Consider the following 24,385-nt stretch of genomic DNA (forward strand, 5'->3'; position numbering starts at 1 on the left):
GCAGTTTCACGTGTTTATTTTTGGCAGGAAGGAAATCATTGCAAACCTCCCGGCGGACAATGCTCGCCCCTGGAAACGTGCACATTCCACATGTAGTATTTCCCAAGTAATGCTGGCTTGTTTGTCACATTCAAATGTCCAACAGAAATCCACGACTACCCAGGCACCAGAATCTCCACTACCGGGGGGTGAGGGGCGGGGGAGGGGTGTTAGTCTGCAGAGAAGCTCCCTGGAGAACCGACAGGAACAGACACCATCAATTTTACAGTGAGACAGGAACAGAGGCAGCCAGTAAGACTTCGCTCAGGTAACTGCAAGCACTTCAAGCCACCCCCACCCCCCCGGACCCTGGCTTGCCAACTGTCCATCACAGCACCTTTTAAAAGCAGAGGCACAAACATCACGAGTGTTTGACCATATAGGGCTGCTTGGTTCTAGATTTTATTAGAGAGTGGTCTTTAAAATATAGGGTTGTAAAGTGTTGCCAGGTTATAAATTTACAGATTTCTTTTTTTATGCCAGAAGTTCAAATGCTGCAACCATGACAAGTCAGTGTCATCAGGGCCTCTTTGCATCTCCAAAGTCACCTCATCAAAACTGCAGTGTCAAAGGAGCTTCCCCACCAACCATCGGGGGTGACAAGCGGTGTTCCTCCTTAGGATACAGATAACATTGTTTACAAACAGCTAATGGGTGAAGCCACAGACCAACACATAGGATTCCAGAGCAATGGAAGACAGAGCAGTGACCACCTCAGATGGGCCCGGGCCCCGCCACCCAAGGCCCGGCCAGAGATGTTGTCACATCATAGGAGCCCGAGTCCATGACCCAAGATCTCCTGTCCCAGATCTTAATATAAAAAATACTTTCCAGGAGACTATATTTTAACCTGGTATGCAAAGGACCAAGAAACTCAGGAGGCTGGGTTTCTCTTTTGGTTAAAGAGTGTGTGTGTGTGGGGGGCGGATATTTTGGTAACATGGGAAGCATATGGCACAGAGAAATAGCTAATGGGGTTCATTAGGTTTTAAAGCCCACAATTTAATAAAAGGTAATAATTAAAAACAATACCCGTATTTACCTTAAAAAACATAAACCCCAAACATTCATCTCATTTCTTGGCCTTACGTTAGAATTCTATTGCTTCATTTACATGTAGATGATTAAAAATATATAGAGAGATATAGATATTCTGATTATGTACATAAAGCAGAATCAAGGGCTAAAATAAAAATTTTGGCATTTTGGAGTGTGGTCAACTAAGGTGCACAGGGTCCAGAAGGCTCGGGGGGGGGCCTGCTGGTCCTCCCCCCAACCCCCCCCAGAGACAGTCTGTGTCTGCGATGGCTGGAACCGGGCTCCATCCCCAACAGCCGTGCAGTGGTGCTCGCGGTTTCAGGAACTAGTAGGTGCAGTGTCTGGCTCAAGCTCGCCAGCGTCTTCACTCCATCTCTCAGAAGTGGGACACTGTTCCTAGGTTCGATTCCCCTGAAATACTCTAGAATTTCAGTCCTCTCTGCCCTGTGTTCCAGAGAAGAGTGTGTGATGCCGGCAGACAAGAGGGCAGGAGGGCGGGTCGAAGGCTGTCCCAGGACTGATTTCTGTGTGGATTTCAACACAGGACAGACACCTGACTGCAACATTCAAGAACATTTAAGGCAGCGGGTCATTAATGACTATTTCCAAATCAAGGTTTAGGGCACGTGCAGATCTGCCACATGACTGCCGTTCTCTGTGGTAATGCCTACCATGGGGCGATTTTTACCGCGACTGGCATGGGGATCACTGGGTTCTGCACACTCAGAATGCTGGGGCGCCTGGCTACCCCTGAACACTTCTCTTCTGAATGCACGGCAGTCCACAGCCCAAAGTGCTGTTGGGAGGACGTGATTATTTTGTGAACGAAAGCAAGAACAAAATTTCACTTCGACACCCATCTTCAGACTTGTTAGTGCCGGTCGCTCCCACCGGAACTCTGGCGGAGGCCCACCCCACAGAGGACTAAGGCAATGGTGCCAACACGAAAGGGTTCTTTTAGATTATTTTTTAAGAGCAATACTTTATAGACTGTCTTGTCAAACAAGGAACATGGCACTGCTTCAAACAGCTCCCTGGGAAAGGCTGCAAAGGAAGCCCCAGCCCAGGGAGGGCACCCCGCCTCTCCTGGCTCAGGGGGGTGAGTTCCACATCTGGACAGGTTTCCCCAACCCCGGCTCAGAAAATAGACTGTGCTTCAAAAGAGAAGACCAGGAGTGGACTTGGGCCACATCAATGCGGTGGCTGGTTGAGGCCGCGCGTTCTCAGGGGAGAACAGTCGGCTCATCACAGTAGCTGATGTTGGGGGACATTCAGAACGAACACCACGCCTGTGTGGTGCGCTGGCCCCCGTGTCTTTGTTCCCTCCCAAACTCCCGCGGCCAGTGCCCGGGAAGGGATGCGGTTGGTGCAGTCTGCAGTGGGGGCTGGGGGGGGACACCTACGTTTCTGACCCTGTCCAAGTCTGCAGCTTAGCAGGGAGCAGATTCTGAGCATAGGCACAGTGGCAAAGAACAGTGTAACAGCCGCTGGTCAAATCCATTCAGTGGCAGCGCGGGAGCAGCAAAGAAAATTCCCAAACAGCTCCGTGTGTATCCAGCTTTTGGAAAGGAAAAATTTAAAAATCAAAACACAGGTTTTTTTTTTTTTTTTAAATATCCGGGGGTTTTGATGTTTCTTGGAACTGCTCTACCCAGAACGACAGCCACAGAACGAAAAACGTACAGAAGTATGGCAGTGGTGTGAAAGCAGAGGTGATGGTGCCACTTTTCCAGGGGGAAGTGTGACCGCAGGACACGACTGTCACCACCCGAAGTGACAGTGATACTATAAAGGTATCTACTGTCTCCTAAAGTGTCGAGCCGCGCAACTGCAGATACATTCCAAACCGGGTCCGTACTGAGCGGAGACACTGCCACGGTCGCTGAGGCTCCTGGCGGGAGCCCGGCCCTGCGGCGTGTCACCAGGCGTCAGAGCACTCACACCTGCTGGGGGACAGGCTTGTAGGACTCACCTCCATCCCTCGCCCCCGCCCCCAGGTTCTAGAAAATTGTCATATTCGTCTTTTTAGAGAATCTAAGACAATAAAAGACTAAAAGATGTCTGGAAATATGTTGTGTAGAAAAATTAACTCTCGGCTTAAAATAACATTCAAAAAGGCACTTCATCCTGTAGGAAAGAGATTCTGAGTTGGGTCAGCTGCTCCGAGCTGGGGTAGAAAGGGACAGGTTGTCTGCTTGGAGGAGAGGGCCAGGGGGACAGTTGAAAGGAAGTCTGATAGATTTCAAGCTTTTTTTTTTTTTCCCCATTTTTTTTTTTCTTTTTGGTATGTTTTAAGAAAAGCAAATCCAGTAAAATGCATGTCCCTTTATGAAATTTGTTAAAAGAGTTCATTTTAAAATAGTTGTTTCTGTTCTTAAAAAAGAAAACAGGTAGGTGTGGCCACGTGGACCTCGTGGCCTGGAGCACGGAGTGTCCTCACTTCTCGCTCCCAGGGAGCGGAGGCCAGGTGGGTCCCCGAGGCTGGAGGCTCCAGGGCGCATGGGCGGGAGGCAGACGGAGGCCGGCGCTACCTACTGCAGAGTCTGTGCAGCATGCTGTACACGTCGTCCTCCCGGCTCAAGCCCTCAAAGAAGGGGATGAGGTCCAGCAGCTCTGTGTCCGTCATGTCATCGAACCAGGACTGCACGGGCACCTGGAAGACAGTGTGTGGAGGGGGCAGCAGAACCGCATCCAGCGCTGGGGGCAGCTCCTAGCCTGACTGGGCCCCCCGCACTTTAAATCTTTTCTTTGGTAAGGAGGACAGGTATCTAAAAACCATCATCATCGTCATCATCATCATCATCTTGTGTGTTCTCCCGTCCCAACTATGATCGATCCAAAGCTACCTGGTTTGGGAGGAAGGCAAAGTCAGTGTATTTGCTTTTTAAGTGAAGTCTAAATGCCAGTTTGCGTGCATTTGCCTGTTTTGATTTCCTGCCACAGAAAAGCCGCCAGGGCGCAGAATATGGGAGAGCTGGCCTTGCTACCTGCCAGTTTCAAAAGCTGTTTCCATTGTATCCAACCAGCTCCTTATACCTCACCTGGAGCCAGAGGCTACCTGCCAGCCACTGACACCAGGGAGTCCACGAATAGGGCACAGGGAAGCTTCTACTCGGGGTCGCCGTGCCATGCTGCACGGCAAAGGGAAGCAGGGGATTTCCTCCATCCTTAGCAGTGATCACTTAAAAGCAGAAGTATAACATTTCAGCACAGTCTGAGCCATGGGCCTGGACAGGATTTACACTTTGTTTTAGAGGGTGGGGAGGGGTGGTAATGGGTGGTAGCCAGAGGTGCTAAAGAAGGGATGTAAAAAGAAATTTGCCGGGTGCCTGGGTGGCTCAGTTGGTTAAGCGTCTGCCTTCGGCTCAAGTCATAATTGAGCCCTGCATCAGGCTCCCTGCTCAGCGGGGAGTCTGCTTCTCCCTCTCCCTCTGTCTGCCTGCTCTGCCTACTTGGGTGTTTTCTCTCTCTCTCTCTGACAAATAAATAAAATTAAAAAAAAAAAAACAGAAGTTTGGGGAAAATCAAAGAAGTTCAAAAGTAGTATTTTGGGCCCTTTTACAAATCTAAAGACTGCTCAGAAACAAAACAATTCATTGTATAATTTAAAAATATAAACAAGGAAAGGATTAACAAAAAAAAAAAAATGACTACTCCTGGGCAAGGGCAGGAATGAGGGAGAGGGCAGACATGGACACAAGACTTCTCTAAATCAATCTCTGTTGGTGGTTTGGTGGTTTTGATGTTGGAATCATGGAAATATGTTACCTAATTGCAATAAAATTAAACAATTAAGAAAAGAAAGCAATAAAAAGTGAACCTAAGTATATATAAAGTTGGTGATATAGCCACAGAGAATTATTTCAAGTGATTTTAAAACATAGTGTTCTGCCTGTACATTTCTCCAAAAAACCCTACATGCATTTAATTGTCTTAGTAGTAGTAATAATGTTAGTACTATTATTTGGAAACTATTGAACATGTACAATAGACTAAGTCAAATAGGTAATGATGTTAATATATTTAGGAAATGAGTTTCAGCACAAGAGGAGATACAAATACAAAAACAAAACCAAAGAAATGAAATAAAAACTGTTATAACATTGAATTGGAAAAATCAATATGAATTTATGATTTAATTTTATTCTAAAAATTACTTATATTTTAGCTCTGTCCAGTATAAAGGGCTAGAAGCAAAGGGTATCTCAGTAACAATGAGAACCCACCCAAACTGTGGTCTCTAAATACCATTTCCACTAATAGGAACCAGGCTCCATAGAAAAGTGGTTGATTCCAGGGCTGAGGCAAAAAATGGACAAGATGAGCACGGAACATCTTGTTGCACCAGAAAACAGGAAGCGTTCAAAGACTATTGTTATATGAAGGGATGTCCGCTGTCCAAAGGTGAACATTTGAGCATCCAAAAGAATAATAAATGGATTAAATTATAACAATAAAAAAATCCATGAGTTCATATTAATACCTAAAACAAATTCACTGGCTACTTTTGGAAGTTGCTAGAGCACCACCTCATTTCTCTGAAGACTGAAGAATTAAGAAGAACCAAGACTTTACCCTGACTTCCTGATTCAAACATTCAAACTGAATTTAGGGTAATCAAGTAGTCGACGAGGGCAAGTTTGATTTAAAAAACCCCAAAAAACAGAGTTCCAGCCAATAAGTGTGGAAAAAAATGATAGAATTTAGAAATCACCATTTCATAATTCTTTTTTTTTTCCATTTCATAATTTTTTTTTTAAAGATTTTTAAAATTTATTTGACAGAGAGAGACACAGCAAGAGAGGGAACACAAGCAGGAGGAGTGGGAGAGGGAGAAGCAGGCTTCCCACTGAGCAGGGAGCCCGATGCGGGGCTCGATCCCAGGACCCTGGGATCATGACCTGAGCCGAAGGCAGACGCTTAACGACTGAGCCACCCAGGCACCCCTTCCATTTCATAATTCTTAATGAAATAGTTGATGCAGGCAATGATCATCAACAGCTGTTCACATTTTTAGGTGAAAGGATGATGGGGAATTTGAAAACAGATGAACAGGCTAACAACACCTGAATCCAAAGACCAATTTAAAATCTTTAAAGGGGCCCCTGGGCGGCTCAGTCGGTTAAGCATCCGACTCTCGATCTCAGCTCAGGTCTTGATCTTGGGGTTGTGGGTTCGAGCCTCACATTGGCCTCTACATTGGGCATGGAGCCTACTTAATAATAATAATAATAGTAATAAAAGTAAAATCTTTAAAAGTAGGACAGCCTGACATTATATGCCTCTTGATGTGATACCATAAGTATACAATATCACCAAGATGTATTCTTTTTTTTTTAATTTTTAAAAAATTTATTTCTTTGAGAGAGGGAGAGAGAGCCGAAGTGGGGTGAAGGGCAGAGGGAGAAGCGGACTCCCCGGTGAGCAGGGAGCCCGATATGGGACTTGATCCTGGGACTCCGGGATCATGACCCAAGCCGAAGGCAGATGCCCAACTGACTGAGCCACCCAGGCACCCAGCCTATGATGTATTCTTGAAAAAATTGAAAAATTTGAAAAGTAGTAATCTACCTACTTGTTTAAAGGAAATATGGCAGTTAGAAAAACATAGTAAAACACTACCATAAGGCTGCAACTAGACAATCCAGAAGAGAGGAAATTTCTATAAGGCAAATAACCAGAGTTCTTCAACAAGTAAATAGGATGGAAGAAAAAGGGAGAAGGGAGGGAGAATTGTTAAGATTATATAAGAATTAGTAGATACATTATTAACCAAAGCAGTGCTTTGACCTTGTTTGATTCTGAGTCAATCCAAATGTAGGACAACATTTTGAGATGATGGGGAAAATATGAACACAGTCTGGATATTAGATAATATTAAGAAACTGTTAGTTGTCAAATGTGATAATGGAATTGTGATTGTATTAAGAAGTAATCCTTATCTGTTAGAGACAAATGACAAAATGCATTATGTTGAATTTGATTAACTCACTATAACGAACACGTTTAAATATAATAAATTTGGAATGTTTACTCAAGTAATCACTGCGCACTAACTAAATGAATCTAGCTTGATCTCAGTTTTTTGTTACAAGTGGAGCCACAGAGTTCTGGCTTCAAGGAAAGGACCCTGGGGAAGCTTTTGTTGTGTCTGAGAAGCCCAGGCTGGGGAGGAAGCCTCCTGTCCAGGGCGGGCTGCTTGAGCTGAGGGCCAGTGTGGTGGTACTGCTGAGGGCTTGGCCATCACCAGCAGGCCTGGCTGGCCCCTCTCCCCCTGGAAGCGTAGGCCGGGAAGCAGGAGGGCATCTCTCTCATGCTCGGAGAGTCATGCTGCACCAGTGAGCAGGCACTAAGGACCGCCAACGCTCCAGGGAGTTTAATGTAGGAAATGTTCCCACTGTATACTTTTAAGACATCATTACGAGGTGGAAAAGCCTGGCAGGCTTGTCTGAAGGCCTTGACTGAGGTGTTCTTATTCATTCTTGTTTAAGAACTTCTGCTGAAGAGGTCATCCAAGCCTTTTGAATCTACAGGAGTCATGAAGCCAGCTCCAGGAGGTTACTGACGGAACCCTTCTCAGTAACAGTATGAAAAATGCTAAGATCCAGGCTCCCTGAGCACTTCCCCAACGCAGACAGCATTCTAAGTGCTTTTCATGCTCTGCCACACTCGATCCTCCAACCATCCTACGGGTCAGCATCCCTAGAATCCCCATTTGATGGACGAGGTAAGTAAGGCTCGGTGAGGTTAAATAACTTGGTCAGTGCCAGGTACCTGCAAAGTGGCAGAGCTGGGATTTCACCCAGGGAAGGCCAAGAAAGCCAGCCCAGGTGCTTGAGGACACAAACGTGGAACTGGATGGGGCCCTGCCTTCTCTCCCCCTAGGGCCACTTACTGCATTCTCGGGATGGAAGATGTACGAGGCGGGAGAATTGTCCACAATGATCACTTTGCTCAGCTCCCGGCCCAGGCGACTCAGGTCTTTCACGTAGTTCCCACGATGGAAGACGCAGGATTCTCTGAAGAGCCGGGCCCGGAACACGCCCCAGCGGTCCAGCAGGTCGGCCACAGGGTCTGCGTACTGAAAAGCAGGTCACAGTGAAGGCTAGGCACCTGAAAGAGCCCAGAAACCCTGGCCTACTGCAGCAAGATCCATATACTTTTCTAGAAAGGGATTTAAGTAATTGGATGTGTTCTAGGATCCTGGTTATTTTCCTTTCCATTTGTGTAAGATACCCTGGATTCTTCCATTTCCTTCACCTCTCATATCCAATCCATCAGAAATTCTTGGCAGTTCCGTCTCTTAAGAGTATCTTGAATCCACCTGCCCCTCTCTGTATAACTGGCACTGCCTGCCCTGATCCCAACCTATGTAACCTCTGCCTGGGGTGGCGGCGTGAGCCTCCCAAAGAGCCCCCTCCTCCCCCTGCATCTCCTTTGCAGCACTGGAAAACACGTCACATCACACCACTCCCCTGCTTTCAACCCCGACTCTCGACCTGCGTCCCTGGACTGAGACCTACCCCACATGGCTGTAGCTACGTGATTTCTGCCACCTCTCGGCTCTCGCTCGTCACCTGAGCCGCACTGGCTTTGACCATGGCCAGAGCCTTGGCACCAGTGTTCCCTCCGCATGGGATCGCTGCAGGAGCCTCTCCTTCCGTCTCTTCGCCTTTCAGGTCTTGGCTTCCCCGGCCACCCGTCTGGAGCAGCTGCCTGTCCCTCCCTTTCTGGCTACTATGGCTTCACAGTGGTCTCCTTCACAAGCTCCCTCACCACCCCCAGGGATTACTGGATTTGCTCTTCCCTGGTCAGGGTGCATCCAGGCCTTGTCTGTCATGCTCACCACGACATCCCTGGCACCCTGCACAGTGCCCACCTCATGGTGGGGGCTCAGGAAATACTAGTTTCATCACTGAATGAGTGAGCTGACTTTGAATCTGGCTCGTGTGGTATGAGGCCACACTGCCCCCTGTGGGTGCTCTGGGTAGCTGGGCCAGGCCAGCCCCTGACAGTCACAGGCCGGTATCAGACACCCACTTCCCTTTCCTTGGAGTCCAGGAGTTTTATGAGAAGGAGTGTGAGCCCAGCTCACAGTTGAGGCTCACTCTGCTTGGCCCTCTCTCACGACCTGGGGAATTTTCCCAAAGCAGGCTGAACTGGATAAAGAAATAAAGGAGTTATCTCTGAGGGAAAATCTTCATAAATGAAGATGTCTAAAAGACTGGGCCGCCCTGAGTGGCTGGGGCTGGAGGCAAAAGAGTGGCAGTTCCAAGGCCGATGTGAGGCCATGTCTCGGCACCAAGACCAGCACAGCCAGGTGTCACCAGGGCCCGGCAGACTGCCGGGGAGGCAGGAAGCCCCCGAGGCTGGGGTGTTGGGAAGGCCAGGAGTGGAATGCACAGCAGCCCCTGAGAGCCGAGAAACGCCAGCACGCTGCAGGATGCAGCGCCACAGGGCTACAGGCAGCAGCTCCGACCGTGGGAATGTCCTCCTTTCCCTGGAGACATCCCAAAGGGGCAGAGTCCAGGAGCAGGCTGTGTTTCCTGCCGACCAGGTGGGCACTGCAGTTGTCAGCTGGTAAGGGCAGCCAAGTGCCCTAGGGGGACTAGGGGGCTGACTCTTGGTGACACAGCGGTTAATTTCCCCAGAATTGTTAACACTGGTGGTGGCATACATCCTTCAAGGGAATGTCTGAGTCTGGGGGCTCCAGGCCTTGGAGATGAATGTGGGGAATGTAAGCTTCATGAGGGCAGGGGCTTTGTCTCCAGGGCCCAAGACAGAGCCCGACACACAGTAGGCACTAAATAAATATTTGCTGGGTGAATCCATCAATAAAGGAAACCAAGAAGAGGAAGCAGACATGGAAGGGCTCTGACAGTCAGCGGAGGGTTCCTGGGGGCTCCTGGGCGGTGGGCCAGTGTGGCAGTGCTGGCTGGGAGCTGAGCCCAGAGCCAAAAACTGGGGAGTGCCCACCTGTCCACAGGGAGGAAAGGGCTGGAAGGCTGCACCTGGGAGCTGATGCAGCTGAGCCAGGCTGGAGCAGCACTGAGAGAAGGGCTGCAGAGACAGATGGAGGCGCAGGTGGGAGCAGTCCAGGAAGGGAGACTACACAAGGATGCTTAAGTGAGTGCTGGGGACGATGCCAAGCAGGAGTGTTTCGATTCTGCCAACCTTCCCCCGATGCAGCAGCCCCCAACCCCACCAACTCTCCATCCCCCCTGAGCGGGTGCAGTCGTCCTGTTTGCTACTTCTTCAGCTGTCCCTTCAGGCTCCTCGGCACCTCCGAGCACTGCCAGGAGAACCATCTCCGCTACGGCACCATCGCTCTTGGTACCATTCGTGGGAAGGAGCGCCCACGGGGAAGACGGTCTTCCCTGAGGCCACGTTCTTTTTAGCATGCAAAGGTAAGGCCTAGGTTTTGGCTTCACTCTCTACCAGCTCATGCTTCCAGGCCTGGCAATGAGCCTGGAAGAATGTTGTGCAGGTGGGGTTCTCTCTCATCTCAGCCATGACCAAGAGATGGCCCAAACCAGGAATGCCCAGTCTGGCAAAGCGGGATGTCTGGGAACCTGAAGTCAGAGTCCTCAGCATGCAGAGGAGAAGAAGGGAGCTGTCCAGAGCTAGGAATTGTTGGGAGCAGTGGGGAACTGCATGTGAGATGGGCAGATGGCTAACCTGGGCCCCCCCAAAGCTCACCTCTGGGGACACTTCAGAGTCCCGGAGCCGCCCACGGAGACACTGGTGGTGCCACCCACAAATGGATGGTGTTGGCCCCATCAGAGTCAGGATGTGAGAGACGGTCATGGCAAGGATCTCCTCTGAGGAGTGGGGGCCTACCCTCTTGTCCCCCTAGGCTCAGCACACCCGTGAAAGGGCAGACATAACCATATGGGGGGGTCCTTTAACTGTAGGAGAAGGCAAAGAAACCACTCTACGTGGTTAGAGCCAGCATAGATGCTGGGTCAAAGATTCATGCCAAGCTACAAGGCCAAACCATGTGAATTATTTTGCCATCATCAAAAATTATGATAACTGAACAAGGAACATCAGGAGCACTTACCACGTGACAGAGCCTGCGGGGCATGTGGAGCGCAGCAGGTGCTCCATGAGTACATGCTGCGTATGAGACAGGCGCTATGCTATGCCCTTTACGTGCATTATTTCATTTGATCCACCCCAAGAGGTGTAGAGGGAATTATCCCTAATTTCTAGAAGACACGGAGTGGAGAGGAGAAGTCACTTGCCCGATCTCAGGGCTCACTGGGTCAGTCAGAACCCTCCTCCGGCCTGTGCATGCGGGTCAATCTTGGACATTCATCCTTCCCTAAACCTGTGTAAGCTAATGAAGGACACAAAGGCTGGAGCCTCTTGCGGTGGGCTGCCAGGCAGCAGAGGAGATGCAGATGCCCTTTCTCAGTTACACTGGACACATTCGAGATATCCTGGTCTGTGGACATCCAGCTCGAGGCGGCTGCATGCAGCAACTTCATGGAGCATTTGTTCCAAGGGCTCCCTGTCACCATGGTAACCCGGAAGCCTTTCAGGCTGGTACTGCGCACATGGCCTGCATCCATCCCATCTGGGGTGGGAAACTGTCACCATAGCAACCGCTTCCCCCACCTTCAGAGAGGGCTGTCTGATAAGACAGGGGGTCGGGGTGGAGTGGCTGGGGACGCCCAGCTAGGAGCAGGACGTACCTTGGCCAGGCTGGCAGTAAAGAGCACACACTCAAAGAGCTGCCCCATCCTCTGGAGGAACTCATCCACGTGGGGCCGCTTCAGCACGTACACCTGCAACGGTAGCAAACAGCAAGCCGGTCAGTCATGGCAGCTGCTGGGGGTGGCCGAGGGCCAACACCCAGGGAGGAAGAATTCCTGAAAAGGTAACTGCTTCCTGTCCCCAGCTCTATTCGTGGCATGGAGACCCCACCTGCGTGAGGGCTATGTAAGCAGAGGTGGCACTTCAGGCCAGACACACGCCCCAGACTGGGCTCCGGGTGTGAGTCTGATGCAGACCCTCCTCCCAAGGGAGAAAGGGAAGCTGACCATGGTGCTGCGGGTCTTAGGGATTTTCAGAATCAGTGAGTGGCAGGGTTGTGCCATGTTTGTGTGAAATGACTCATTCTCTCACATGTGTTTCTTGGCACGTGTTCTGGGTCAGGGCCTATGTGGACAAAGGCCAGGGTCTGGGGGCTGTCCTTTGGGAGGTCCAGGCCTGGCCCATTGCCCGGCAGCTCTGGGATTGCTCCAGCTGCCACCTTCTACCCTTGACTGGAGCACCTCCCTTGCTCGGAAGGCCTGGGGTGGGAGGGCAGGCCCAGCAAAGCTGCAAGAAGTGCCTTCCGTGTCAGCTTGGGAAGCTGTCCACTTGACACCGTAACAAAGGTTACTCTGCTTGCGCTTGGTACAGATGTCAGGGTACATGAAGCCAGCCTACTCCCAGGCCCCCAGTCAGCCATGGGGGGGCTCCAAGCAGAGGGGGGCAAAGAGGAGGCTTTCCTAGAGTGGCTGCTGGGCTCTGTGCTCCTGACTAGGGAACCTGAACAAATCTGAGGAGACTAGGGAGACGGGAGAGAAGGCAAAGCTGGTGACAGAAGATAGGGAAGGTGGGAGGAGGGAAGAACTAATTAAAACTTGAATAAATTCCATTTGAAATTAGCCACTTCCCTAAAATAAATCAAACTTATTAAAATTCAATTCAGCTCATATTCACTGAGCCCCAGCTCTGTGCTCAACCTGAAGAAGTTACAAAAACGAACAAAATGCAGGCCTTGCCCTTGAAGAGCTCACAGTCTAGAGCAGATATAAATAAAAGCAAATCAAGATAAGCATGCATAATGGAAGTTGTAGTACAGGGATATATTAAGGACAGTTAACTCCCCTCTCAGGGGGAAGGAATCACAGAAGGTAACATTCGGCCTGGGCCTTGAAGGATGAACAGGAGTTCACCAGGCTGATAAGGATGAGAAGTAAGCTTCCAGGCAGAGGAAATGGTATGAGCATGAGACCTGGCCTGAAAATACCCGGGTGTCAGAGCATGGCCGAGCCCTTCATGACCAGCCCTTTGGAGGAGATGGGGGATAGGAGAAGAAGTGGCTGAAGGGGAAGTGTCAAAGGCAGGTTGGGGGGGCGGTACGCGTGGGGCCGTGAATGGCAGATGTTGCCGGCGGTCTATCCCGCGGAGTCACAGAGGGGAGGCGGGGCTGTGTACCGCACAGAGAATGCATTCTGTGCATTGCAGAGCAATTCTGCACAGAGCCAGGACTTGGTGGGAACTTGGGGCCAACTGAACGAGTGGGGTAAGCACGGTCTGTGGCCGAGGGTGTAGTGAGGGGCCAGAGGAGCAGGATGGCCTGGGGTGGGTGCCAACAGGGCTGTGAGGAGCTGGGAGGTTGGGGTGGGGGTGCGGGCAGGGCTTGTGGCTGCAGTAGCTCCAGGCCCCCACTTTGCCCATGAGACTCCTTGATGCCAGGGAATGGGTATGGCCTGTGGTCTGCAGTCTCCTTGGGAATACTGCTTGGGAAGCAAGCTTTCCTACACGCAAAGGGCAGGAGACTGATTTGGGAAGTCTGGTTGTTGGTGCCTCTGGCAGGGAGGAAGGTCCTGGGCCCGGATGCCGGCGTCCAGGCCCGCGTCCGCGTGCAAGTAACCAAGAATAGGCCCATTGGGACCTGCACAGCCTATCCTGGATTACTTGAACGAGGCCACGGCCTTCGCCAGGGCCTTGGTCCTCCTCTTGGCGCCTGTGGCTTCATTCCCTCAGGAGAGAGAGTTTCTGACCCCAACCCTGGGGCCCTGGAGTATCTACCACCATACAAATCACAGCGCAGTCTGGAGGGAGGCTGGGGGAGCTGGGGTGGCTCCTTCGAGAATGGGCTGGCCATAGCAGGTCAGGCCCCGAGGGTCATGCTCATAGTCTCAAGGTAAGAAGGATTAATTTCTCTCCTAATTCTTGCCATGCCAGTAGGCAGCCTCTCCTTTATCTCATTACTTTGTAGCAGAAGCCAAGATAATAAACGAAGCCCTAACTGCGTCTCAGATGCTGAGTTAATTCAGCTGATGCTTTTGCAAATGTTAAATGCCCAAGTGCCTGCCTTTTGGCTCCCTGATGGCTTTTAAAAACGTGAAGTGTGGAGACACTAGGGATAAGCTGCCTTTCTCAGGGCTAGCTTCCTGGCAGGACCTATTGGCAGGGGAGGGAAGGGACTAGAGCATCAGGAAAAGAGCCATGAGCCAGGAGGCAAAAGACTGGAAGTCTCATTTTAATTCTTCCCATTGTATGACCTTGAACCAACCCTTTCTCTGGCTGAGCCTCTGTTTCCACCTGGACAACGAGGTGGCTGGGCCAGCTGATTTCCAAGGCATCACCAACTCTGACACCCTGTACTCAAGGGCCAAAGAGATGACTGGCATCATTAAGGAAAGACTTCCTTCTAAAATGGCTCAAGCACCAAGAGATATTTTCCTTCCTGGGATATAAACATATCAGGCCAGAGACTGTCCCTTTAAGACCCTGGGGTTGACAAGGAAGATGGTCAGACCATGCCTGTGGAAAGCCTGACAAAATCTCCCCCACTCCTCAACCTCCGAGGTACAATGTTCCAATATGTTCATAAATGAAGCTATTCCTAGAGAAGCGTCATGCACATAAGGAGAAAAAATATCAGAACAGAGATGCATGCCAATTAACTAGGACATCTTTATTCAAATTTGCCTCCTGATCCGAAACACACCCTTCCCTCTTTATCCTTTGGGTTGGGATTTTGCTAAAGATTCACTGGAGAACACGGTGTAGGAGTGACAAGATCAGCCCGGAGTGGCTGGCATTGGAAACAGACACCCCTTCCCAAGATTCCCCCATAAGTGGGTGACTTGCGGCATTTTCCTGTTGCAGGCTAGGAGAGTAGCCGAAAGCCCTTACATGAGGAAGTTAATTAGACCATTAAGCTAGGCCAGTGGGGGATATGGAAACTTCTAAAAGTCTGAATCAAATCAAAGAACTATTTGAACTTGCAACGACATCCAATATCTACAAACAGATTTTAGTTTCCCTTATAAACTCAGTATAAAAGAAATTCATGTCAGTGAAAAAAAAAAGGCAGAAAACCATTGTATTTATTTTACAAAACTTCCTTTTTGATTTAGTCATAAAATTATTGATGAAATGGGAATTTAGAAGTAAGTTCAAAGGAAATGTAATTACCAAAATATGTTACTTGCAACTCAGATTTAGCTTTGATTTCTTACCTGATGTATAGTTCCATCGATTTCAACCGGAACAATAAAATCAGCATTACTAATAGGCTAGAGAGAAAAGAAATGATAATTACTACATCTGAAAGAACAAAATAAAATTGGAAACTTTGGTAAGAATAAGACTTGCCTGGACCAATGTTTTTATTATTGGAAAAAACAGTTCAAGCAAAGGATGTTCAAGAATGCTTTGGTTCCTTAAAATAAGCACAAGGAAGAAAGCACATTTTTTTCTGTTCTGAGTATCATTATGTTTTCAGCATCTTGGTCCAACCTCTCTATCATCTTCCTGGCCTAAACGACAAAGGGTAGGGCGGCCTAGTCAGGGATTGGGGCTTCTCAGAAACCCCAGCTCTTGCCTAGAGCCCTGCCAGGATGATGCAGAAACACTGCTGGCCACCAGGGGGAGGAGGTGAGAGCCTGATGGTCCTAGAGGACCCTGCTACTTGGGGGAGAATGATTTGTATTGGACCCACAGATGCAGGCTACCCTGTGATGGGCTGCTCCTGCCCATCCCAACTGGGCAGGAGATGCTGAGCACATGGACACAAAGCAGGGCCACAGACACGTGGGGTGAAGTCAGAGGCCACAAGCTATGACCTTGGGCAGGCTCCTTCCCTCTGTACCTTGGTTTCTCCTCTCTTCCACAGCTACAGTAATGGGTCTGATGAGTGCCCATGGCTCCACTGGTCCTGAGCATCAGTGATTTCAGCCTTGCCCGGCACCGGCTCCTGCCCTGAGCCGTGGGGGAGAGGCAGCCCACCCTAGACTGCTCTGCTCTAACACAATGCCCAGCACACCCACAAACTTCGGCATATTTAAAAGAACTCTTCGACAATATTAATGACACTTAAAATCCAAATATGATTCTTTGGCAGTTCTTGTGTAAGTCAATGCTGGGCTTACATATAGTTCTAAATGGAATTCCATAAATTAGGTGGAAACTACTCAAATGAACAGGCCCAAGAGAATCAGAAGAATGCAAACCCCTGGGACAAGTAGAAGAGAGAGAGAGAGGGAGGGAGGAGAGCACATGTGGTGGCCACTGGGCAGGGGTGCAGAGAGGGGTGTGCGGTACGGCGTGTCTGGTCAGAATCTGAACTGGGATCTGCCTTTAAGCCCATCACTGTATACACACACACACATACACTTATCTTTGATAAGTAAACTGAAAATACATAGAAAACTCTAGGTCGCAGAACCATTCCTAAGCACTTAGTAGAGCACCTGAGGCTTAAGATTACAATTTATTCACTCCTGTGGTTGGAAGGCCAAGGATGAGTTCAGTATTTTATAATTCTACAACTAAAATACAAAATCGGGACGCCTGGGTGGCTTGGTCGGTTGGGCGTCTGTCTTCGGCTCAGGTCATGATCCCAGGGTCCTGGGATCGAGTCCCACGTCGGGCTCCTTGCTCAGCGGGGAGCCTGCTTCTCCCTCTACCTGCTCTGCCTGCCACTCCCCCTGCTTGTGCTCTCTCTCTCTGACAAGCGAATAAATGAAATCTCTAAAAAAATTTATAAAATACAAAATCATGCTAAAAACACATGATTGAAGGAAGAAACTCTGACAAGGCATTAGCAGATTGTGCAATCATATTCCAAAGAGTACATTAAAAGAGAAAAACCATTCGCCAGTTCAGAGCAAGCCTGAGCCACAGTCTCTTCTCACGTGCTGGGTGTAAAGGAGGCCATGCCAAGCCACGGTTCTCAACTTGGGTCTAAGAGTCTGTGTGTCGTACTGCTGTACATTTTCAAGGAGAGGCCTCTGAAATGCTCAGAACACTAAAAACCATACAATAAAGGTGGTTGTCAGAGGGGAGGTGGGGAGGATGGGTGAAACAGATAAACAGATTAAGAGTACATGTATTTTGATGAGCACGGAGAAATAAGAACTGTTGAACCATTGTATTGGGTACCTGAAACTAATATAACTCTGTATGTGAAGTATACTTAAATAAAAAAACCCCACACCATAAAGAATATTCTGCTTACAAATATAGGCAGGCCAGGGAAGGAAGAGATGCTGTTCACATCAGCTCGTGGTATAACGCCCTCCAAGCAGGCCCTGCCTTTGGAGGCAGGAACACTCCGTAACCTCGGGCAGTCTGGCCAGTGTTGGGAGGAAGCCATGTAGGCTGAAATGGCAAATGACCCCTGCTCCAAAGGGCTTTCCTCCTGAGGGATTTGAAAAGTCCGGAGCAACTTGCCCACAGGGGAGAAAAGGCTTCCAATGTTGTTCAGAGCTGAGCTGGGACACAAGGTCATGGCAGTCACAGGACCAATCCTGGAAAGGCCCTCAAGGTGCTGGGGAAGGAGGTGACACCTCCAGGCCCCAGTGGCCAGATGGGCTAGAGGAGGTCTGGCACCTCCTCCCTTCTCCCAACGGACTCGCAGACAGCTGTCTGGCCTTGTCCTGTTAAGGAAGGCTTCTGTTGAGGGAGAAACAGGCATAAGGAGGATGTTCTGGACAGAAAGGTCTCCGGGTCAGTTTGATGGCTCTTTCACTTCCCAATACAATGGTCAAGGAATGACTATGGTTCACATGAGACACATGCCCCATCATGGACGGTGCCTCTCACATCTCTCAGCAAAGGAAGGGGATTTGAGGGCTGGGGGTAAAAGGAGGAACAGGGTCTAACTGGCCAGTGACAGTGGAGCAGTTTCATCTCCCGAAATACCCCAAGGGAAAATAGGACCAGGACCCTTCTTCTTTCCCCCAGCTCCCTATTTCCAAACCTTTTCATCATTTGCCTCTTTTAAACAACTCGTTTCATTTCAAAAAATGGAAAGATGGTTCACAAAGTCACTTCTTAATAGTGTAACCACAGCCATTCCCACATGGACACCCTCTGGGAATGTGTAATTTTTGCTGGCCTTCTGGCAGGGAGTGGAGTGAGGAAGGAGACAGAAAGAAGCTGGGGCGTGATGCTCCCTGTGACATCACTGCAGCCCCGCCCCCTTCAGGAGGGAAGTCATGCAGGTGGATGGATACTCATTCAGCTATGAAGCTCGTAAAAATAAAACAAACCCAGCAACCTCTTCTCATGAAAAAGCTCAAAATAAATGGCTGAATCTGCCCAGATGCTGTCACTCTGGAAGTCTTCTTCAGAGCTGGACATCTTTCAGAAATTGGTCTGGGAAAACTTCCAAGATAGCAGGTTGCTTGACAGTTTAACGGTGCCTGTCCTGCCCCTTCCAATAAAACATACAGCACTCTGACTAGCTTGACAAGTACACAGTAGTGTCCTGGGGCATGGTGCCTTTTGCCACATGGAAAGTATTTCTGCAGGGGTTGGAGGGCTGGAAAACTCAGATCTCCTAAGAATGAGGTCTCAGTGACACTGGTAGCCCAGCATTTTCCCCCAAACTATGTACTATTCAACTACTTGGGTTAATGTTTACCAAAGTTAATAAGCAACTGTTCTTGGGATTTCTTCATGCACAGTGAAGTCATACACAAACAACCACAAAATGTCATCCTTCTTTATTTTTACTTTCCAATACAACTGTGACCAAATCACAAAGATCATGGATTGCTTTCTTTGTTGATTTACCTTAAATGAACTGTGCACCAATGTTTCATCTAAATCAATGACCACACATTTCTTTCCATAGTCAAGCACCGTCACCTCTGGAAGGAGGTATTTAGCTGGTGGCTAAAATGAAAAAAACAAAAACAAAAAACAAAAACAAAAACAAACCAGTATTATTACCTTTATGTAAAAGACAAACCAGTGCCCTTATTATCGTATCATATTATGTCAATGAGGTTGAAATGAGATCAAACGTTTAAATGCCTGATTAAGCACATCATGGAATTTTATTAAAAACAACAGGACTAGGTAGTTAACAAATACTGTGCCATTGTCTGAATGGCTATTTGAGGGCCTAGGCTTTGGAACCAGGCAAGCCAGGCTCTGAATATCAGCTCTGTCTCTTTCTTGGCTGTAAGCTGGGATAATAATACCTACCATGAAGGTTGTTATCAGCTGTAACTGTGGTAAAGCGCCCAGCATTCTGCCTGGCACATATATGGTGGCTACTGTTATTGTTAAAATGGGCTACGCAAAAATAAATGTTTGATTATATTAGCTACTTTCATACTTCCAGGCCCATTTCCTGGGGTCATATTTTGTCTGAAATTCACTGTGGTACAGAAGTATAGTTTAGAGCTATACTGGAACCACAGTGTTTGCTTTTGTTTGTTTTAATGACTAAAATTTTCAGAAACTTGAAGAGTACCTACAGACCCACCAGCAAAATGCAATCCAAAGTGAGTTCCAATAATAGGAAACAGAAATAAAAGTGGTCGAGGTGAAGTGGTGTCTGGTGTCTGCCCCACTGCAGTACTAATATGGAGCAAGCGTGGCGTTGTTACCCCTTGGATTCTCAGTATCTGGAAGTTATACTTTAATCCACATGCTGTGTACTAATCAGAAAACCTATTTATGTCTTTGTAGTAGCTGAATCTAATCTTGTGATAAAGAGGTTGTAAAGAGCTAATAAACGGCTAGGTATCTTCAGCCAACCTCATTCTTGATTCAGAGTTTTATTTCTCTGGGCCTTGCCTCATTCTAGAGATGATGTGAAGTATTTCAGTTTACTTTGTGGTGTATTCAGTATCCAATGTTAACTAGCTAATTTTCTACCCTGGAAGGTCAAGCTCTCTCTGTTCAAATATTTAATGCAAAACAAAACACACAAAAAATGTGTCCCTAGTCACTGAAGAACAGACAATTTAGCTTGTTAAAACAAACAAACCCCAAAAACAAAAAACAAGAAAAAGAAAAAAGAAATCAAGAGGTATTCCCTTTTAAATGGATATTTCCTTTTTCTGGTGGTTGGGGGGAGGTTAAAGTGAACAGGAGTCAAGGGTCCAGAGTTAATTCTGGACTTTGCTGATTCAACAGTGAATGTAACACAGGAAGTTGACAGGGTAGGTAAATTTGCAAGTGTGATGATCATCTTGTCTGGGCTGACGGGGTGAGGCTGCGTGTGGTGATTCTAATTTCACAGGGGCTCTCTCCAGTGAGTGTGGGTGTTTCCTCCTGTCCGGCATCGTCCAGAAGAAAAAGCCTTCATGGCCTCCAACTCCCTTGGCTCTAGTTAAAGTTCACCAAGCAGTATATTCTCACCCAGCAATTGCAAGTGGCCTGGGAGGAGATGTGCCTTAGACATGGGGCATGGGATTTGGGACCCTAGAAAGGACTCTGTCTTTCATTATAAATCAACAAGCAAGCAGGTGGCTGGAAAAATTAAACTTGCAAGAAGTCCTGTAAAAGTGTTTTAAAAAGGCAGGGTATGATGAGCTCTGTGAGTGAACATGATAAAGAGGATTTGAGTTATTTTCTGTTGTTTGCGCCATAGCAGAAAGCATGCCTGTGACTAGAATAAAATTTGTTTTAATTTTTTATTACACAATTATGTAACAAAAACACACTCTCATTGTAAAGAATATAGACATGTAGCAGACAACTATTCCCTCTTCCCTGTGCCCCATTCCTCTCCCCAGATACCCCCCTTTTTAGTTCAGTGTGTATCTGTCCACTCCTTTCTCAATGCATTTATATATTAAACAACATTTTTACTTTATGTAATTGCTAGCCTGGAAAATAAGGCTCTAGAAATTCTATCCCTAGCAGATCTGAAAACATCAAAGATCTGCCAAAAGTGGCTCAGTTATTTTCCAAACCTGAGAATAAAAATTACTTTCTTAGCATATTTAACCCACACTTTGCAAGCATTCTCTGAGCTGAAGTATGGAAGAGGCCTCACAATACGACTGGAAGAGAGAAAAGAGGGAGAAGGGGGAGACTCCTCTTAAGCAAGCTACTGATCTAGTATTTGTGCTGCAGAGAACAAGGCCGGGCTGGGGGCAGTGGGCAAGGAGGTTCCATTAATCCTCAGCCCGCTTCCTAAGTGTACACAGCTTCTCTGAGAGCTTGGCTTTAGATTAATGCAAATTCTTCAGACCACTGGTAAGAATTCTTCTGGACAGCTGTGTCCTTGGAACATGCGCTATATAATTGCAACAGTGCTTTGTTACTTCAATTGATCTGTTCAGGTGATGCTTGAATTATTAACTAAAAATGCCCTGAGGCAAATTTCCTCTCAGGCCATCATAGAACTGGAGAACAAGAGGAACACCAGTTATATCAAGAAGAGCCTTTTCTACACAAACCTCTTGCTCCAAAGCACATGGAGGGCACTGCCAGGGGGATGGAAAGGGTGGGGAGAGGGGGCAAAACCATGTGGTGGGGGAGGGGGAAGGAAGGAACCTCGGCTTGCCACCCAGGGTTTCGGAAGGGCATTCATTTGTTTTCTTCCTGGGAGTAGGTCTGGAATTTCCCATCCTTGGTAGTGAACTGGCAGCCACGAACAGTTAACTCTAAGGTTCTTTAGAGTACCCACCCTACTCACTCGCTTCTTAGCACATCAGACTGGGGTTTTTGTACGAAAGAGTCCTCAGGCTCAGAGTCTGCACTCTAGGCTCCCCAAGCCACAGAGCTGAGGGCAAAGATCTCAGGGCTTCTGCAGGAGGGGACAAAGAAAACTCTAGACCATCTTTAATTACAATCGTTCCTTTCTTTCTTTCTTTCTTTTTTTTTTTACAGTCGTTGTTTCTGCTGATGGGTTCCTTCATAAGGTTTGGTGGAAAAAAGTATACTACTGTTTATTAAAAGGCTTAGGTAAACAGCATAGCCACCTGTAGAAAACGCATTTCTCTTCTCCCCTTTCAGTGCTTTTATGGCTCAGCTGCACTGCAACCATGCGTGGTGAGCGTCAGGATGGAGTGAGATTCATGAAGAGAGGGCATGGGAAGAATTGGCTCACAGCCCCAGTGGCATTCCTCGCTAGGGCCAGAGCATTTGAGTGCTCACCTTCAGCCATGACCACCCAATCTTGAGGGGGTTCTAAACCCGTCCCTCTGCTTCTTTTCTTTACCCTTCCACATCTGACTTTTACTGGGCAGCCCATGAGGCTTCCAGTAAGATGTGTGGAGGGCCCCAAATCCCAGCCTATGGTTGGGAGGCCAATGTTGCTGAGTGGTATGTTTAATGTCAAGTCCAGATAAAGATGTCACTTTCAAGAGGGGTATAAAAGCTGGATTAATCAATAAATGGTGTTGAGACAACTGCCCTGACACTTGGAAAAGGAAATAAAGCTGGATCACTACTTCATGCTTTTACACCAACATAAATTCCAGATGGGTCAACAGATTTAAGTGTAGAGATAAAACCATTAAATACTAGGAGAAAATATGGCTCACAGTCATAGGGTGGGGAGATCTTTCTAAGAGCATGATATAAAATTCAGGAGCCATAAAGGATAAGATTAACACATTTACCTACATAAAATTAAACTTCTTTGTGGCCAAAATGATTATAACCAAGGCCAAAAGATTACCATAAATTTGGGGTAAAAGTCCTAATTTCCTTGAAATTGAAAAAGATAACACAGTAGAACATCCAGAAGAAATGAATAGGGAAGAAGAAAGACATATAAATAATAAACTTATGAAAGGATGTTCATCCTCATTCATAAAGAAATGCAAATCAAAGCAATGAATTGATATACCATTCTTTACTTAGAGATCGGCAAAGATTAAATATTTGATTATCATCGTTTCTGGTAAGGGAATGGGCAATCCCACACACTCCTGGTGGGAACATAAATTAGGCTTTCAGAGGACAATTTGGCTTTAATCTACCCAGAATTAGCTATATCCTTTGATCTAGCTATATCCTTTGATCTAGCATTTCAACAATTAGGAAAGGATCTATAACTCAGGTCCATAAACATACGTGCACAGGAATATTCCTAAGTATTTGTAATAACCCAGAAGGAGAAACAAAATAAATGCCATCAAGAACATGTGAAAGAAAGAGGTAGATCACTCACTATGCACTAATATTTGGAAAGAGGTTCAGGGTATATTGTTTAAAGCAAAAAACATCTTGCAAAATTCTCATTCGTGTAAATATGGTTGTGTTTATTTAGATTTCTGGAAGGATACAGAATATTGAAAGTGGTTATTCCAGGGAGTGGGACCATGTTGGGAATTTTTTTTTCTTTCTACTTTATTTTTTCAGTATTTTTTAAAACTATGAACTTGAATTACTGCTTAGTAAAAAATCAAAAGACCAAAGCTGCACATATAAACAGAGTAGCATGAAAATGAAACAAGACGGGTATGGTGAGAAGAAAGATGGTGGGGGGGCTCCAGCTGGAACTAGTCTGGGTACCCACAGGCTCGGGGGCACCTTTCACCTTCAGGGCCTGGAACAGCTTTCAGGAGTCTATAGGCTCTCGTTTGGGATTAGCACAAGCCTGGATTTTCACATTTCCTATGGCACAGCACCCCAAACTCACACAGCCTCCCTGACCAGGTCCCCTGTGATCCAGAAAGGGCAGGGCTACTCTGTTAATGTGACCTGCAGCCTTGACAGGTGGGTACAGATTCTGCAGGGGATCCCAAGGCTCGAATCCTGGGGCTGAGCTGGCCTTCAGATGGACTTGGGTGCAGTTGTGCATGCTAAGCAGGCAGTGGAAATCACACTGAGCCCATCAGTAGACCTACTTTTCTGGAGGATATTATACAGTGATGCAAGTTACTTTAGCTAGGCTTTGTTTTTCTGCAAGATATTTCAGAGACTCACAAGGCCTGACCTAGAGTCTCATTTGTAGGAAGGAGTCAGTTTATTGATCTAACACTGCACTAAATTATACAAGGGATCTTTCCCCCTTGGCTATTTCATTCTGGGATTCTAGAATGTGTTGAGATTTCTGGGGAAAGGGTAATTTTCCTCGGTAGAGTTCTACCCTGACAATGCTTTGTTCGGCACTTAATGAACTTTGAGAAAAACTAGTGCTATGGGAGTATCACAGGTAAGGGAAAAGCTGCTACCTGTCACCTGTTTAACCTAGGTAACTTTGCAGGAAAAATGTATGAAACTACTCTGTATAAAGGTTAAAAGGACACCTCTGGTATCAATCCTACCGGGTATTCCACCCAAACACTGGATAAAAACTTCTGCTTGATCCATTTTT

General features: G+C 47.4%; 1 protein-coding gene across 2 annotated transcripts in view; it reads right to left on the reverse strand.

Annotated features, from left to right (window-relative positions):
- Positions 1 to 24,385, reverse strand: part of CTDSPL (CTD small phosphatase like) — a 114,982-nt gene continuing 90,597 nt past the window's right edge. For both annotated transcript variants that reach the window (XM_021677540.2, XM_044920736.1), the window contains 5 exons: positions 18,889 to 18,990; positions 15,327 to 15,383; positions 11,778 to 11,870; positions 7,973 to 8,158; positions 1 to 3,730 (listed from right to left, as the gene is read on the reverse strand). In XM_021677540.2, the coding sequence (XP_021533215.2) occupies positions 3,605 to 3,730; positions 7,973 to 8,158; positions 11,778 to 11,870; positions 15,327 to 15,383; positions 18,889 to 18,990 (564 nt within the window). In that variant the 3' untranslated portion in view covers positions 1 to 3,604. The remainder of the gene's footprint in view (positions 3,731 to 7,972; positions 8,159 to 11,777; positions 11,871 to 15,326; positions 15,384 to 18,888; positions 18,991 to 24,385) is intronic.

This window comes from Neomonachus schauinslandi, chromosome 1 (assembly GCF_002201575.2).
Source record: "Neomonachus schauinslandi chromosome 1, ASM220157v2, whole genome shotgun sequence".
NCBI classification, from domain to species: Eukaryota; Metazoa; Chordata; class Mammalia; order Carnivora; family Phocidae; genus Neomonachus; species Neomonachus schauinslandi.